This window comes from Pectinophora gossypiella, chromosome 15, assembly GCF_024362695.1.
Source record: "Pectinophora gossypiella chromosome 15, ilPecGoss1.1, whole genome shotgun sequence".
In the NCBI taxonomy this organism is placed as follows: domain Eukaryota; kingdom Metazoa; phylum Arthropoda; class Insecta; order Lepidoptera; family Gelechiidae; genus Pectinophora; species Pectinophora gossypiella.
Window position 1 is genome coordinate 7,979,960 of NC_065418.1, and position 19,139 is coordinate 7,999,098.

Consider the following 19,139-nt stretch of genomic DNA (forward strand, 5'->3'; position numbering starts at 1 on the left):
TTTGACCCAGACTATTAGCAGCAGCGGTGGAAACCAGCTAGTATCCAAAACGTGGGTCCCACTTATCTAACGAAAGGATTAGGAATACATTTAACGACACATTGATAGAGAAACCCAACCAAGAGATAAATACTTTTGGCAAAAAAAATATATCCTACGTGGATCATATATCTAGCTTAAGCTCCCTCAACCAAGTCTCTCCAGCTCGGCTATGCCACCTGGCAATCGGTGTCCAATAGTTCTCGTCTTAGGTACTCGAGTAGGACAGATATGTTTGTGGTCGAGTCCTGAAAAGGACTAGACCAGGGGGTTAAAAAGGCCACATCAAAGCAATTCATCTAAAAAAGAATATTACGATTTGGCATTTGTGTGCATTAGGTAGATACTTCCTTTTACTTGGGCAAAAATCAAATTGCAATATTGCTTTTTTAGACGGAACTTCTTCGATGTGGGGTTTTTAACCCTCCTGAAATCAAACTGGAACTTTGATTCAGCGTTCGCGCTTAACTAGTACAGTGTAGTTAGTAGTTAGGTATAACGAGCAACAAGTCAAAGAGCAACAATAGACCGAGGTGTGTCGTCTGGCGCTCATTAGATCGGGCGTGAGGAGACTAATGAGGCGCGATGCTATCGCTCCACTCCTGCGCACTTTCACTTCTAAGGGCAGACAGTGAGTGAGCGCAAACTCGAAACATGCTCCGAGGTACCATAAATTCAAACCGTGCCACAACGTGCTTCGAGATCACCGAGTTTATAGTGTTGTGCTATGCAATGTTAGCTAAGAATGTCTATTTATGGACGTTGACATAAATGCCAAGTACGATTAGATTACAACTGCAATCAGACAATTAAATTCATTATCAAATAATGAAGGTAGAAAGTACGATTTTCAAATTATTTGAATTATAATTTAGACAACATGACAGGTACTTTCTGGAATGAAAATATGCCAAAATATAGTGTAGGTAGGTAGGTATTCAAATAGGCAACACTCAATTCCTGTAAGCGAAAACAAAGACAAGAATACCCTGATTTTTTCCTCGTTCGCGCTTCGTAATCCTGAATAATTATTTAAATTCGAGGGAATACTGCTAATCTAGGCGCCGACAAATCTGACATTTGCAAGGAAGTAGACGCCTAATCTCCATACAACTCCTTTTCACATCATAAAGTACAATAATAATGTGAGCAGAGCCGACCACGGCACGAGCTATGCCATATTTTAACGCGTACTTTCCTTAGAAACATGCGGATTCCATATTTAGACGTTTTAGAGGATGGGAACCGCCGCTTCTATGGTAGAAATGCCACTTAGGCCGCCTATTTACATTCTAGTTCTAGTTGTGGAAGTACCTACCAGGTAAAGCCGGTGGCTTATATGACAGAGATCAAAAATGTATGAGTACAATCTGCAAAACGTAGAAATAAATACATTCTTTTACTTTACTTTTCAATCGAAACAAAATATCCTTATAATGAGAATCAATTTTCAATGCCCTGCCGTCATAGTAAGTTAATCTGTGTAACAATTGAAGTCAGTTTTAGAGGAATATATCTCCGTTTTATGGCTAAGGTAGAAATATAAAGACTTACGTACAAGGTTTACTACTTTCCTTCCATCCCAGATCGCCGATAAAATCAATAAACCCAGTTTAAAAACCGATACAAAGTCGCGTACGCATGAAATTCTATCCGCTCGCCTTTTAGTCAAGAGTAATTGTATCGGAAAGTGTATTACAACGAATATGGAAGTAGAAAAGCGTGAACAATATACGATGTGAGAGCAGTGAACTTTTACCCAGTTACTTAGCCCATTTTACGCGGTGACGTCACATGCGCCGGCGCCGGCCGCCGGTTACTTCCGATCTTTGCTTAGTTTTGCATAGTTGATGAAACTAGACAATGTAAGTAGGTGTATTACTGCGATTAAATTAAGAAAATCTTGTAGTCTATGTGCGCTTGTCAATTAGAAACGATCACCAAAGTCAACGTGTTCAGGGATGGGTGGTCTCGGCTTTTCCAACTATATTTTACTGTTTAGTCAGAAATAAAATCTGCTACCGTCACAACAATCGGCCGTATAACAATGCAGTGAGATAAGCTTATTGTAAAATCAAAGCTTGATAAACATACCTTGTGCCACAGCCGTGTTTTGAAATAGTAACATGATATCATTCGTCATTGTGATTCAAACATACCATTATCAATTAAAATCATTATTATGATTTTGTAAACCATTCAGTTCATTCAAGGAGTCGATTTATAATCAGTGGACACTTTCATTATAAACAACTTTATAGCTTACGTTACATATTTCTTGGTATAATTAAATTATGATACCATCGATAGTAAAACAGAACTGCAATACTGCGCGTTAATTGCGAAGATATAAAAAACAAACGTATTTTTACGACATCATGATCAAGTTACGAATAGAGGTAGCTATTTATAACCGATACCGTACATCACAGAAACGTTAATACAAGCTCATTCTGCTCTACCTTTTTATCTGACTGCATATTCACACGCAAGGGTATAGTATTTTAATCTACCCGATCGACCTCCTTTCATAGACGCCGACGATATATATCTACTCAGCACAACGGATTACGATCAAACGACTTCGCACGGTATTGCCTTCAACTTGACAATTGCTACCGCAACACTCTCACGCACTTTACCGTGAAATTACAAACCACATCTAGTATTTACTCTCTTTAAGCATAAACTTACAATTAACATGTCTCCTACGCTATGTGGGAGAAAAATGAAACCAATTACAAGATCAACGGACGAGATGTACGAGAACTCAGTCTGTGAAAGAAAAATATTTTGACGCCATATTTGGAACGGTTTTTGGAAGCCATTGTTATTTTTATTGCCTTTCCTTTCGCGGTTCTTAAACTTAGTGTGGGTGAAGATAAATATAAGTAAGGTAGATCAGAATGTACAATATACATAAGAAGTTCTCCACAATGAGCTTAGATATTTTTCTTCAAAGGCACAGAAGCGTGGTATACGAAGATAACTATGTGTTCTATGAGAGGCATTCAGTCACGAACATTTTCAAAAAGAGTAAAAAGGGAACAGATGTAGTACCTATAAGTATTTATTTTATACTAGATGTTGTACCGTCCCGCGCCAAATTATGATATATTTTTGTACCTGTTGTGGCCTGGAAGAAATTGCTGCTTAGCAATAAGGCCGCCAGATTGTACTGTATCTTTCGTGTATGTTTTGTATATTACTTGTTTTGTATGTTGTGTGCAATAAAGTATATTTGTATTTTTTTTGTATATATATAATGATAATAAAGTATTTAACTATTAATTATTTGGACCTCATTTTTATAAGTAAGTAAGTACAAATATTTATCTATAATTTCAGAGCGGATACTAGTTAAATCAACCAAAGAAGACTATAAAAACACCTGCTTGATTTAATTTGCATCACGTCCTCCCCGGCTCTCACCACCGGCCAGTGTAATCTCCCAAGAATTAATAGCGAAACACAAGAGTTTCTGGTGTAATGAACTTGCATAATAAACAGTTACGTCACAGGTAGCACAGGCGTATAATTGGCGATGCGGCGAGTAACTCATTAGCCGTAAAATTATTCTCAAGCACACGGCAGCTGCATGATGCGTTTATAGCAATCGACAAATAGAGAAAAACAATCAACCGCCATCGTCGGTCAACCACTGAGGGTATGTAGAAAAAACACGCTGCCAGATTTTTAATTATGGACAAGGGTTCCGTAGACATTAAATAAATTGTAAATCGAAACCCAACAAAAACATTTTAATGTAAAATTATGCCAAGACGAGATTATATGGATTGCAACGTGAAAAAATTATCAGATCTCATTTAGAGTCAAGTTTCTAACTCTACACGCCCTAACTATATAAACACTAAGTTCACAAACTCTACACCTTAGGCAAAATATGGGGCTTGGCCGTTTCGTTACTACAATAACTATGTAACAGAATGGCAATGAACAGTCACCAATTTGTTACCATCACCTGTTTGCGTAAGTATTTCCATTTTTCCCTTGATCTTATTTTGTCCATTCCTTCGATAGTTCCATTTGACCGTTTAGCATACGAACTCTCTTCATTATCACTCTAGCTTGTTTCAGCCATCCTTAGCGCCGATCTATCCATCTAATCAGGATTGGTTTGGGGATAAGACTTATGTACCTAAAGTAAGTTGAATGAACCTTCTCAAATATGTAGGTATCATACATTTCGCTACGTAACTTTCTTCTCTTCTATCATGTGGGTTGTGAGGTGGAGTACCAACCTCGTCAACCCTGGTGTCAGGGTTACTATTGAGCCGCCAAAGGCCTCTGACATGGCCCATGTAACGACTACTAACCAATAAGTATAGTTTGACATTTCTCAACGTCAAGAAGTTAAGCACTGCACTAAGGGCGTAAAAGCAATTATACCAGGTTTATAGCATGGAAAGTAGCTTTAGCTGATCTGAAATTCAAACAGCTCTGAAAATGACTCACTGCTATTGTAAGAGCAAGAATAGACTTTCTCTGCGCCAAGGCTCGCGCTAAAACGAGCATTACCTTCGAGCAATTAGCATAGCCTAATCAACTCACAAATGAAGTGAAATCATACGGACTCGGAATTTCTCTTGTTAACGTTAATAAACTATTGTTACTATGATGCTAAGTTATTATGGTTCATTTCCAACGCATCACACATGTAAGGGAAGGGGTCAAAAGTGTTAAATTCGTTGCTGTTTATTGTTTATGTTTATCCCGCATCGTGATGTCATATACTTACCTATATACTTTGTTATTCCTAACAAGGGAAACAGAAATTCAAGTCATCAACTCGCAGCCACTTATGATATTTTACATCATGTAACTATCCACAGAGAAAAAGGAGGCTTTCGTAAAACATTCAAGGAACAAGAGCATCGTTTCCCGTCTTTAGTATCGCCGAGGGAACCCTAGAATGGTAACTAAATATTTACATCATAATTGCCGGGAGTGCCTGGAATAAATTACAGGAGATTACTCACTGGAATGGAATCATGCTGTTCGTTGCGGATTTGTCCTCATGGACGACAATTAACAGAGCAATCAATCTACATAGAAGCGGCAATATTTTATATATAAAAAAAGTATTGCCTTTTTGATAAATGCAATGTCTGCCGGCTGTTCTATATCCATCGTGTACCTAAGGCACATTTTTTAATCCCTATTAAGTCGACATCTACGACATGCCTGGGAAAAGATGTACTGATTAAACTTTAAGTGTTAATCTTTATCCAAAACTGTCTCAGATGATGCTTAGTAGGTAATAAGTAACTTAGTACTTAGTATTAAAAATATCTGAGACTAGTCGAGAGAAATTGTATATAGTACCTATTTCATCATACACGGATATCAAAGATCGCGTTTCTTGACGCCCTGATTACATTTACATCACGGAAGGTAATCCTACACCGGTACTTATTAAACGTATACCTACTTACCTATCACATTGAAGTCTAGACTACTTAAAGGCTGTAATACACATAATCATCCATAGGTACCTGTATAGGTATAACGCATAACTAACGCGCAAGATATTAGGGGCCCGGGCGCAGACAACTTGAAGAAACAACTAGTCAAATCAGTTACTTTTTACTAAACGTCAAAACACGAAATTACTATGGAATTTGTATGAAAAAGCACACTGTGACGTCATAGAAAATCGTGGTAAAATGTCGGACTTATTATTACGTTTTTCTTGATTAAATTTCACAAATAAGTTACTTAAATAGAAAAAAGAATTGTTTTTTTCGTAAGTTTTAGATCTGTCTTTAGTTAGTAATCAGAATTTCATAATTTATCTTGCACCTAACTAACTACCCAATTGATGGCGTCCTAGAATGGATTAATGACAGGTTACCACCCCATCGGTTTATAGCTCGGGTTCACTAAACTTGGAAAAAAAAATAAGCGCAAATATAAATTCTAAGTAGTAGTATATACTCAGGTAAGTAACTTCTACAAACAAACACAGTAGGGCATATTGTCCATTTCACAGCCAATTCAGTAGCATTCACTATCCAAAAAGGGTTTACGGATTGTATAGAAGTTACCGCTTTTAGAAATAGATATTTTGAGCAAACTGCTTCGTAGGATATCTACGTAGACTGTAGTGCATTTTATATTGCCACACTTTCACACCTTACACAGATAAGAAACGTTTGCGAGGTCTTAATTACGAAACTGCTAGATAAAGGACGCTTTCGTTAATCCCTGTATCATATTTCATGTGGTTTATTAGTTACGTCCCACTTTAGGCCAGCCGGCTTAGATTTGATTTATAACTATCTATTGCAATTTAAAACCTTATTTTGTTCAGATAGGGAATATAATATTAAATTTGGTAAAAGTAAAATTTCCTTAGAAACATTGAAGAAGAGCCTCTACTAATCAAATCCAGCCTATTAGATCCCACTGTTGTGCAAAGGCCTCCCCCTCCTGTTTCCATTTATCGCGGTCTTGTACGTAGTCTACTATTTTATTTATTCAAAATAATTATACTTTATGTATCCTATTATCCGATTTAAACGATAACTTCACACAAATACTTCCGTTTATGGCAAAAAAGCTATACCGGTATGTACGTACAATTGTTTCTGTAATTGAGATTACTGCATAGATAGGTAGGTACCTAATTACATGTCTAAGCTAGAAATTTTACCACAAAAACCATTTCCAGACCGCCAACTTTAAACCTTTACGCAATTTTAATTTCAATATCGCACGATATAGATCCTGTGTGAGTTCACAAAGGCTAATGTGCTTTGTTTTCGCAAACTTTCACAGCTATGTGGGTTATTCCAACACACGTACCGGAGAAATCTTCCTATTCTTGTTTTGGTTAAGGTTCACACTTTAAATGTTCGTTGCGTAATCGGTTAATAGGCATAAAAGGTTACTACAAATGGATTTTTATTTAAAGAGTGGAACATGTTTGTATTTTGAACAGATGCATGGTGTTAAAATGTGTGTGGACTGATTATTTCACCACTCGCAGACTATATTAAAGGAAACGCTGATTGTTTTGCCACTTCGTATATAATTCGGTTTAAGTAGAAATTATAAAGGTTACAAACACGTCCGACAATAAGAGAAGTTCGATGAATACAAAATTAATTTAAAAATAGTAAAGAATGAATATTTTTTAAACCTTTTTTTTAAAAGGTATTTTTATGTTGCAATTGTCAACACATGGAAGTACCTAATTTAGGAAACAATACTACTATATATTCGTATATTTGTACACTTCATGTTAATATAGTTAACAAATTGTTTTTACGTAAATTCTCAATACTACATCATCATCATAAGCCCATTAACGTCCCCACTGCTGGGGCACGGGCCTTCCCTATGGATGGGTAGGGAGATCGGGCCTTAAACCATCACGCGGGCCCAGTGCAGATTGATGGTTATTAATGACTGCTAATGCAGCCGGGACCAACGGCTTAACGTGCCTTCCGAAGCACGGAGGAGCTCGAGATGAAAACTTTTTTTTTGTGGTCACCCATCCAATGACCGGCCTTTGCGAAAGTTGCTTTACTTCAACAATCGCAGACCGAGCGCGTTAACCGCTGGGCCACCGAGCTCCTCTGAATACTACATACACTTTTATTTACGACATCGATGAGTATAAGTATTTGTAATTTCTACTTACAATTCTTAACAAATAAAAAAGTGGCAATGTTTATGACATGTCAAAATATTTTGTAACCGTTATAACGGTATATTTTTGATAATAGTAGAGCAGTATCACGACTAATCGCCACGTCATCTTTCCATTCATCTTGGAGGGATCGCGACTGTCCGCCTGTCAGTGAGATGAACAGATCGCTTTGCCAACCTTGACCTGCCGAACAAAAGGTCTCGAGCCTCGACATCTCGAGCCTACCTCAAAAACTTAACGTCCGATAAGTAGAATTGAAATATTAAAAGTTCTCACGAAGATTTCGACACTACTCACTTAAAAGCGGGACATGAAAAATTTATAAGACCAGTCGTAAATTTTTCACAGAGTTGTTTCTTAGTTCTAAGTTGGTTTTAGGTTGTTAATAGGGCTGGCAGATGAAGATCTAGTAGGACATACATTGACCAAATTGACGATGTCCTTAAAAAAAGTATAGTACGATCTACTCTGAACCGGCGCGGCGCGCGTGTACCTATGATATGAAACGATTGATGAATGTGGAGGCAGCAAGAGAAGCATGTTAGCATCGAAGCACATGGAATTTCATAGCCTCTGCTTAATTCGGTGGGAAATAGGCGTGAGTTTATGAATGTTGTTTCTTATAGGATTAAATGTCTAGTGACAAATAGATTCTACGCTGAACTGGGAGCGAATAAGAAACACAGAACACGTTCAGCTACTTGTCTTCGAGCATGTCGTAAAATCCGACAGAGATGAGACTTCGTATCAACAGTGCAAGTAGTTTGTGAGTACTTGTTGCTCTGGGGTAACCCGTTAAGGATTTCGGGCGAGTTTTTATGTATGAACGATAGAATTTCTTGTGCTTAGAGGCCCTTTTGTCTCAGGACGTCCACCAACCACCACATTTTGATCACTTCGACGTACATCCTTTTTGCTTTATGGTTTTTTTTTGTGAAAATTTTAAGTGACGTTATTGTCTTGTTTTTATTTATGGCGCCATTTTATAATACAAAAAACTATTCTATTCTATTTATGTTTATTTTCTTTCAATCCCATCGCATTAAGACCTTCTCCATCTGACTATAAAAAGAACTAAAGCTTTAACACTAAAATATTACGAAACAAATGTGGCAAGACAAGCGTTTTCTACGCGACAAATAAGGGTTTACACTAACAGGGTTTACAAGTACTTGAAAAGTAAATAGCTAGTCATGAGACTGAGTCAAGCTTTACATTTAATATGAGGTTTCTGACGTTGGTACATGTAAGTAGATACTAGGGGTTGATCTCAGGTATTCTAGATAGCAACACGAATAACTACATTAAAGACTAGATATACTTACATATCATCCACTGTATGCTGTAGTAACATAATATTATAGGTACATCAATGTATGTCGCATTAGGTTATCCTGTAAAGATAGTTGTTGTGAGTGAAATAAATAAATAAAAAAAAAGAAAAAAAAATGTAGGTAAGAAAGTATTAGATGGGACAACTGAGAATCAATTTTTTTTATTAGATTCTACTAACAGAAAGATTTCGGAAAATAAGGAATAGGGTAGTTTCCAACTAGTCAGATTAGTTACTTTTTACTAAACGTCAAAACACGAAATCACTGTGGAATTTGTATGAAAAAACAACCTCACGTCACACCATAGACGTCATAGAAAAACGTGATAAAATGCCGCACTTATTATTTCATTTTCTTTATTAAAATTCATAAAAAAGTTAAATGAACAAAAGAAAACGTTTTTGTCTACTTTAGATCTGTCTTTATTTAATAATCAGAATTTCATAATTTATCTTTGACCTAGGAAACTACCCGCTGTAAATAGAGGTACTTGTAATAATTTTTTTTATGATTTATTATCCCAGCTATTGTGTGAGATTGTTTTTGCCTCCATCTCGCAACTAGCCAAACACTTGTCCAGCGACTCGCCGAGGTTAGCGAGCTGAGTCAATATTTGCTATCTTCTCGTACATGGACTTACATGAAAAATACCACAGCTAAGTGCAGACGATATCAAAACATAATATAAAAAGCTTGTTTTAGCTTTGTATGTGTGAAATGTGCAGTTTATAAAATAAGTAATAGGTAAATAACAATATATTTTTAATATATTTTAAGTTCAATAAAGACTATTTGTATTGTATTTTAAATAACGTACTTATTAAACCACGCAGTTGGCTGGCAGAGATCTCTTTAAGAGATAAAGCCCACCTTTTGTTACATCTTTTTTGATTTTGTCAATGTGTAAAAGCTGTACACTACAGACTAACATTAACACCCCATTTTCTTAAAAAAACATAACTTTTCCTGTTTTATTGATATCGCATCGTCAATGATAATTCGACGATTGCTAATCCTACTACATTCCTAGCACCTAAGATTATATCAAAAAATGTTACTCTCTGAAGTTACTCCACAGTTGGTAAAATGTACATGCATTTTATTAGATCAGTGGCAAAAACATAATCTGACACAACCACACGTTACGACGTCAATATTTGTCAGCTTACTCGACCCTCAGTGGCAACCTAACAGGTGCCTCATGCCAAATACCTCTAACTCAGTCACTATCAATCATTATTAGACGAAAACAGACTATTCTTGTACTATTTTTTTTAGCTTCTATCTAAAATTGAGATCTAAAAACGAAATGTCTCGAGTACCGCAAACGGCTTAGGTATTTTATGAAATCACGAAACCAACTTTTTGTTATATACAGGTTTATATAAGTTTTACTTAAGTTGAATATAATGTACATTAATCTATTTGTAACATTTGTTTGTAGGTAATAAGTTTAGTGTTTATGCTTGTTTACCTTATTTGTTTTTAGTATAGTATTGTACAATTATTGTTGTCAGACCGACTTATACTACTATTTGTGGAAACCTATAATTGTCTCTACTGTATCCTATATATTTTTATATGTACTATAATGTTTAAAGTAGCTGTTGGTATTCCGAAAAGTAAATAAATAAATTATAAACAGAACAGGGGGATTAAAACGGCCACATTGTTGCAATTCATCTAAAAAAGCAATATTGAAATTTGACATTTGCGCATATAAAAGTAAAAGTGCGCAATGCAAACAAATGTCAACAGGCAATATTGCTTTCTTAGATGAATTGCAACAATGTGGCCTTTTTAGACCCACAGAGCTATAATACACAACGAAGGTAGGCAGAGAAGTGTAGTAAAACCACACCTCGCAAGTTATATTTAAGTCTCATGTACTTAATAGGGGTGGGTGTAATATTACCTATTAAATATTTTATCAAGATAATTTAAATTGATAATAAAATACTTGATAGTTGAGGAGGTACTACGTTTAATTAGCTTCTTAGAAAGATAGAAAGATGTAAGTTTGGATAGTTACAGTTGTAATATCTAAAACGTCCATCACGTTAGAAACTACGGTAGGTACCAAGACATTCCTGGCGTAACAGACAGTCCGATACATTAACTAGTCTCAGATATGTTGCATATGGCAAAACTGCATGGTTCCCAGCCACAAAAGTAAATCATACGATCAAATCTTCATTCGAGCGGACAAACGGAACATAATACGCGAAATAAACCAGATGACATTTTGCAGAATAGATTGTTAGACACGATACATTCTGAATATAATACGCTCATAATAATAATAAATATAATACATTTTATGTGGTTGCACAAAAACAAAGATGTATTATAGCGGATTTATGAGCCAAATATGAGTTCATCGCTCTCGGGTAACGCTATGCACATAGAATAAAAAAAAACTGTTAGGCACAGCTTCTGTGTACTTATACAAGGTTTATTGATCTTTGGCGCGATTGCGTCAATAAGCCTGACATTGGTATTATGTTTCGCACATGAATTTTGTAACTCTACGTTTGTACCTAGTCATGAAAATATGTAAGTTACTGCCTACAGTCATCACATCAGCTTTCTTTAGCAAATAGTAAATAATATTTCCTAGGTGCGTCTTTGTTTTTGTATTTAAAAACAAAATATGCGAAACATTCACTCATTTAGGTTATCGAAAACAATGGCGTGTACAGAACGCTATAGTTTACCCATGCAGCAATAACTAACAGTATTCATAAAGGAAATCCTCCGCTAATGGCTCAAAACAAACCTTGAGAAAGCAGAATGGGGACGGATGCAGAGATCGGATCCGGCCCGCGACGACGGCGCCGCCGTCTAGGCCTCTACGCACTTGCCCGAGAAAAAGTATAGAAAAGAAAAAAGTACGGTGAGGAGCGTGCGATCCTATTAGAGATACGACCGACAGCCAAACTAGTTTTACTTTACAGTTACGAGACGATTCGATTCTGCGACCATGTAGTCGAAGGTCGCGGGAATTCGGGCGGGACTAATCCGGAATTCGTTCCGCAAGTTCTTTTTTTTTTGCAAGTGGAAATTTGGGAGGTAATCGCTGATGTGGTTTGTGTTTAGTTTACCGGTGAACATTCCGTAAGTAAGAAAAACTTCGTCTCAACTGCGGAGCCAGGCGGCTGTTCTATGACTTTTCTCTTTCATTTCGTAGAGCAATGTTTACTTAAAGCACCTACCTGTTCTTATCAACTACGCAGCAGAGTGAATCCAATTATAAAAGCGATTGCAACAAGCTGAAAAAAATGGATTATTAACGTATTATTCATACTTGTTTTGATATGTAAACACGGGCAAGCGAAGGAAAATTCACTTGAAAGAGTAGGTACTCTGTGGGAAACGTAAACGATTTAGACAATTCCAGAGCCGAAACTTAACAACAGTTTGTTAATTTTCTTAAGCCGGATAATTTTAATCACACACAACATAATATAAAGTCAGCCGTCAGACTTGATTCTCAATTGGGGTGGTTAGAGGTACTTACATCCATCGCACGCCTCCATCCAAAATATACTGCCTCGTGACGTTTATCTACAAACGCATTATTATGGAAAAATACTCGAAAAATCTCATTCATTTTCAATGACGCATAACAATTCGTCGCAGTTAGCCAAGGCCAAGCACACCTACTAAGCCCAAAACTCAAGATTGAAAAAAAAAACAGATAAACAACCCATGGCCACACCGTGCAATTAAAGAAACATCAACTGTTGATAAAACACTGTTAGAAAAACTAACTACCCGAGCAATTTTATAAGTTGTCTTAAATGCCAAGTAAGCTGACTCAATTGGAAGTATCCTCAGTTCTTGAGTCTACAGTCAGAAGTTATGGGTTTGATGTCAAACTTCGCATAGATATTCCAGAATTTTGATTTCTTAACAAAAAAAGCACGCGCTTTTCAAAGACAAAATGGAAAGATCTTGAACAACATGTGTATTAATTAGATACATTGCTTTTAACTACAAATTTTGTAGTTAAAATTTGTTGTACAAAATTTGTAGTTAGCGTACAAAAGAGTATCTGTCGGAAAGTCGTCGTTATAAATACCTATAGTAGTGTGTTGGATAACGTACAGTAATAAATGTTCTGAAAATGCCATAGAAACTTAGGATTTTTCACACATGTACCTTGGTAGGTATGTCCATAACCGAAGTAAGTCAATAATCCTACAATTTCAGTTCGTGTTCCGCCATATTCGTTAAGTTCCGCGGGTTCCTTCTGGCTATTGAGCGCGCATCCATAACCGTCTTTGTGAAGCCTAACAACCTCCCATTACTTGTGTGTAGTGATGGGCAGGGAAAGAAAAAATTGGGTGGGAAAGAAAAAATATCGGGAAAATATGGGAAAATAAAATAAACACCCGAAAAATTCCCGAAACATGGGAAAATAATTTTTAATTATAAAATAAAATAAAATGTAGGTATCTTTTAGCACGGAATTTTGACAGATATGAGTAATGATCGGAGTTTGAATGCTGTTTCAGACGATATCACGAATATGGGTATGACGATATCCCCGGGATTACGGTAATTGCAGTACGGCTTGAAAAAAACAGTTAATATTATTGTAACGATTTACAAATAAAAAGTTATGGTCATCTTTTAAAGTTCAACAGAAAATAATTAAAACGTTCCAATCATGAAACCGATTTAATGTTCAGAATGAAAATAGCCCAATTAAAAAAAAATAACCTAATGTCTTTTTACAAAAAAAAACGTCTACTTAAAGCCGTTATTACATTATCCGGTCCTGCAGGCTAGATGCGTCAAGGTCACGGTAGTTGCCATGGATACTCCCCACCAACTCCCGTTTGCCTGCCGGCCCGGGTAATGTAATAACCACTTAAAAAACATATTTTCGTGTGGGTTTTTCAAGTACATTCTCAGCGGATATTAATAGATATTAACCGTTTCACTCTCACGGAGCGGCACCATTCGCCAGCCCATGAGTGCGAAAGAAAAAGCATGCGTTACTTCCGCATGCAAGAGAAATAAACAGTGGTAATGCGCATCGGCGGCATCTTCAAAGAAGTGCATCAGGTACAAATTACAATAGCGATAAGTACCTTTTATCTCTTTCTATTAGCTAGTGAGGCTTTTATGTGTTGCTCTATGTGTCATTCGCTTACTTCGGTTTGTCGAGTGCTCTTGTTTTTGTGACTTTTGTGCGATCGATTCTATCTATTGGATTTTTTTGGATTTCTTTACATGTGACATTTTGGCTTGGATACACGGACTTCGATTTTTGCAAGTGAACTAGTTTAAAAAGAATTAATTTCAGGTGAGTCTATTTCATTATTTTAAAATTTCTTTAAAAACGCGCATGTAGAATATCTATGCAAAATTAAGCAAAAAGCTTTTTCCATTATATACCATTGATCATGTTCATTAGTTTCGTATAGAGAATATTTTTGCTAATTTTTACAAATTTCAGTCATAACTTAGTTCACACGAAAATGTGTAGAAGTTTTGTTGTATTTACTTAACATATCTCAATTTCGATAATTTTGTGAAGTTTTGACGCCATTTCTTCTCTTTCCATTTGCGCGCGTACTGCTAATTCAACCAGACATACCACTGTAGTAGTTTTTCACAAAGATGTCAAATATTTGATTCAAATAGTTGGAAATCGTATTGATTTTTTCCTCGCCAATGTGTTGAATAATAATATCGTATAAAACGCATGAGCAATGGTCATTATCATTACACTTTCAGCTCTATTACGCCCTGAAATCCAGCCTCGACTTTTTTTTCTTCTGGCTTTCTCGGTTAGCGATGCGCCAATGACAAATCTTGAGTGATTCTGGTCTTCAAAAAATTATTGTAATAACCAATGATTGGAATATAGGTGCTATTTCAGACGATATAAATAATATGGATATGACGATATATCCCCGGGATTACGGTAACTGATTCCGGTTTTTCATTACACTCGAAAATAATATGAGTATTAAATAGCTGTTTCATTTACTTAATCAACAAAAACAATTTTGTGACAATATTGGGTAAAAATCATTATCATTCAGCATTCTACTAATATTCTTATATCCATAACCAAAGTACCAATTCCCGAGAATTTTGCGTCATAGTAGAGTACCGATTTCCGGACTTTTCCGAAATTTTTGGCTCTATATTATATCTGATTTTTGTCACCACTGATAATGATATCGTAGACGTGATTTGATTATTCTCGGTTGAACTTCTGAAGAGTTTTCTTATACTATCTGACGCGGGCCGTCTTATGATCGTCGGAAGGCAAATGCTGGATCCAACGGCAAATTTGTTTTCTCACACCAAGCACCTCATGCAATATCTTTTGAATGGTTGTCCCAGAGATGCCTAATAACACCTCTATCTCTCGATATGTCACATGACGATCTTTGAGCATTTGTTGTCTCACAGCAACGATGTTATCTTCAATGAAGGCGGATTTTGGACGTCCTTCACGAGATTTGTCACTAAGTGTGGTTGGTATGTCCACCGTGGAATTCCAAATACCAGTTCTATGGTCCGCCGATATGGGACTTCATCATGGAATACAGATTAACTTATCTGATCAACTCATCGAGACGCTGAAGTCGCATTAGGCCTCTTCGAAAGATAAAGAAAATTATTGCACGGAGATTTTCCTTAGTAAGATTAATTTTCGTACGTGACCTGACAGATTCAAACCAACGCTGTGACTAAAAAAAATGCATTAATCCTAATGCTTTCAATTGGTTTGATATTCGAAATTCCTTCATAATTTTGAACAAACCACAATCACGCAATAAGAAGAAATCGACCTTATTATTACTGTATTTTGATCATTATTTGTTATCGTGATTGACAAAAAAAAAATTGTTGCCAGTTGCGCTCACAAACCATTAATAATAAGGTCTATTATTCCACATCCATATCTATTTCAGATTGGGCAGAGGTCACAGAAATCCACTTACTATGATACTAAATTTTACTTCTGCTTCTTCCACTCTCATCAAAATCTTCACACATTCTTGCCGGTTTAGAGTACTCTTGGCTTGACTTTTCTTTAAAACATCAAAACTATCTAAGCATACTTTTTCAATTTTAATATTGTTTTTTTTCTTTATTATAGATTAACTGAGAATGGGTAGACGTAAAGATAAAGAAACTTGGAGAGAATATACCCGCGGACCAGGAAAATCTGTAGTATGCAATCATTGTAGAAAAAGCTACAAATTTGCAAATGTCAGTAAAATGAGAACTCATCTTGAGAATTGTGCTAAATGCCCGCTGGACATTAGACAAGCTTTGAGTCTCAAAAATGGGGACCAACAAGATGAAAATAGAGATCCTCTAAGTTGTATTAGCAGCCAAAATATGCCATCGTCGAATTCTGAAAGCCTAAAAGAAATTCATTCTAAACAAAACGAAGATGAATATGACTCGCCGGTTTTATTATTTACCATTACAGAAGCTGCAAGAACCAAACTAAATGAAAAATTGTCCAAAGCAATTTATGTCACAGGCGCACCACTCTCTATGACAGAGCATCCGTTGTGGAAAGATTTTTTTAATGACCTCCAACCTATGTATAAAATGCCAACCAGGAAAAATCTCTCAACCACTCTTCTCGAGAAAACATACACCGACATGAAAGAGGAAATGAATGAAATTCTTGCAGCTGCCAACGATTTACATCTTCAATGTGATGGATGGAGTAACATACGAAATGAAGGAATAATAAATTTCATCATATCAAGACCTGAACCGGCGTTCGTTAAATTTCTGAATACAGAAGACAACCGGCACACATCTGATTATATATCCCAAGAAGTTATAAAAATCATGGAAGAATATGGACAACATAAATTTTTTGTTCTTATTGGGGATAACGCTAAAAATATGCAATTGGCATTTAAGAAAGTTCTCGATATATATCCTCATGTGATACCCTTGGGCTGTGTAGCACACGGGCTCCATTTACTGTGCCAAGATTTTATTAAATGTAACTCAGTCAATAGTTTTAGCGCTTCTGTGACTAATATCATAAAAAGTATAAAAAACAGCCAATTGTTATGTACGTTGTATAACAAAATAGTACAAGAGAAACACTGTGGTGAACAACTTAAGCTTCCATGTAAAACGAGATGGGGTAGTAATGCAACTTCTTTAGAGAGCTTTAAGAAATCTAAATCGTGTCTTCAAGCATTGGCTGTTCATGAAAAATCAGTTCTTACAAGAGACACTAAATCTGCTTTACTTGAAGAAGAATTTTGGGTTAAAATTGATAATGCCATTGAAATTTTGAAGCCATGCTCAGACTGGATAAAAAAAATTGAAGGAAATGATTGCAATATTCACAAAGTTTATAAAGTTTTTACAAACATTGAAACTGCAATCCTCACTTCTACAATCATAGATAATGATGAAAAAAAAGAATTATTAAATAAAATCGACAGCCGAAAGCAATTTTGTATCAGACCAATCCACTTGGCTGCAAATTTACTAGATCCTAGATCCCATGGTCACGAATTAAACCAAGAAGAAGAAATACAAGCAATTGAATTCATAAATAAGGTGGCCAGAGACCTAAACTTAAATGTCATGACTGATCTTGCTCATTACAAGGCAAAAGATGGAATCTTGTGGGGTAAAAGTTTTGTTTGGACATCGGCAGCTGAACTGCATCCCATTACGTGGTGGAAAGGTGTATGTTCGTCCAGCATACTGAGTAAGGTTGCTATTAGAATTTTGAGCGCTCCATCAACATCCGCGGCCACTGAAAGATCCTTCAGCACCTTTAATTTTATTCACCACAAAAAACGAAATCGTCTTACAACAGATAGAGCAGGGAAAATAGCGTACATTTCGCATAATTGGAATTTATATTCCAATATTCATCAAAGTGACGATGAAACCAGTGGCTCTAATTCCGAAGATAAATCTGAAACCACCCCAGCTTCACCAAGACCAGGACCTAGTTCAGAAAGACCAGGACCAGGACCTAGTTCAGAAAGTCAGTTGGAATATTTTATGGTTACTGATTCAGAGTCAGACTAGTTGATTATTGGAGCATTAATGTTAAACTTTGTTTTGTAATTGATTTACCCACTTTGCTTATTTATGATTATAGATAACTGTATTTTGTTAGATTTGATTTATATTAGAGGTGATGAAAATAAACCTAATTAGCACATATCATAATTCTTTTATTCTGCTATTACAAGAGCTTTCTTGAATAAAGTTGGTGTAATAAGTAAGCTTTTCATACTAATATTATAAGAGGAAAGATTAGTATGATTGTATTAAATTAACTGAAAAACTACTGGAACGATGTCATTGCAGCTCCTAGTTAGGTATTTTATTTTGTTTAGGTACTTATATTGTGTTTTGTTTTGTTTTACTTTTTAGGTTTGCTTATGTTTTGTTTTTGGTTTTGTTTTATATTTTTTATTTTGTTTACATAATTATTATGTGGTATTCTCATCTCCGTCAACTGTCTTTTCTCTATCTGTGGTAGCTTGTAATTAGCCTTTATTTATTATTAAGGTTTTCATTGTGTAAATAATGCTGTAAGCTCCCCGAATAAAAAAAAAAAATGTTGTACAATAGGTATTACTGGAAATTTGTCAAACTAAAAAAATAATAATACCTATATCCAATTATTGTAGTTATGTCACTATAACTCATCATTTTCCTGCCCTTATCCGTGGGGTCGGCACAACATGTATTCCTCTTCCATTCATTTATGTCACTATAACTATTTTTTATATTTTAAAAGTTGACAAAATTTGACCAGGATATCGACAACTTTGAATTAATCCTTATTTTAATAAATAATTTCGTATTCAACTCTGTTTAAATACATGTAGATTACTTTTGAATTCTTAAATCGAACATTCCATTCAAAATATATTACGAATTTAAGTTTTAAGAGTTCATACGACACGAAAATAAATTGGGCATAAGTAGGCATACATTATTTTAAATGGTCTTTGTTGGAAATCCTTACTTTTAATACAAATATATGCGATAAAAAATATTTTCCCTTGAAATGGGAATTTTTCGGGTTTTTTCCCTCAGAATTG

The 19,139-nt window shown here is 35.7% G+C and overlaps 2 protein-coding genes across 2 annotated transcripts in view; one reads left to right on the top strand and one right to left on the bottom strand.

The window, feature by feature from the left end:
* Nucleotides 1-19,139, bottom strand: part of LOC126373010 (apoptosis-stimulating of p53 protein 1) — a 304,602-nt gene that overhangs the window by 284,052 nt on the left and 1,411 nt on the right. The window lies entirely within an intron of this gene.
* Nucleotides 13,487-18,903, top strand: LOC126373012 (uncharacterized). The gene is made up of 2 exons (XM_050018962.1): nucleotides 13,487-14,368; nucleotides 16,184-18,903. The coding sequence occupies exon 2, from the start codon at nucleotides 16,195-16,197 to the stop codon at nucleotides 18,109-18,111; it is 1,917 nt and encodes a 638-aa protein (XP_049874919.1). The 5' UTR covers nucleotides 13,487-14,368; nucleotides 16,184-16,194; the 3' UTR covers nucleotides 18,112-18,903.

What these genes read in the sequence shown, in the direction of transcription:
- LOC126373012 (XM_050018962.1), top strand. Translation starts at nt 16,195, where the DNA reads ATGGGTAGACGTAAAGATAAAGAAACTTGGAGAGAATATACCCGCGGA.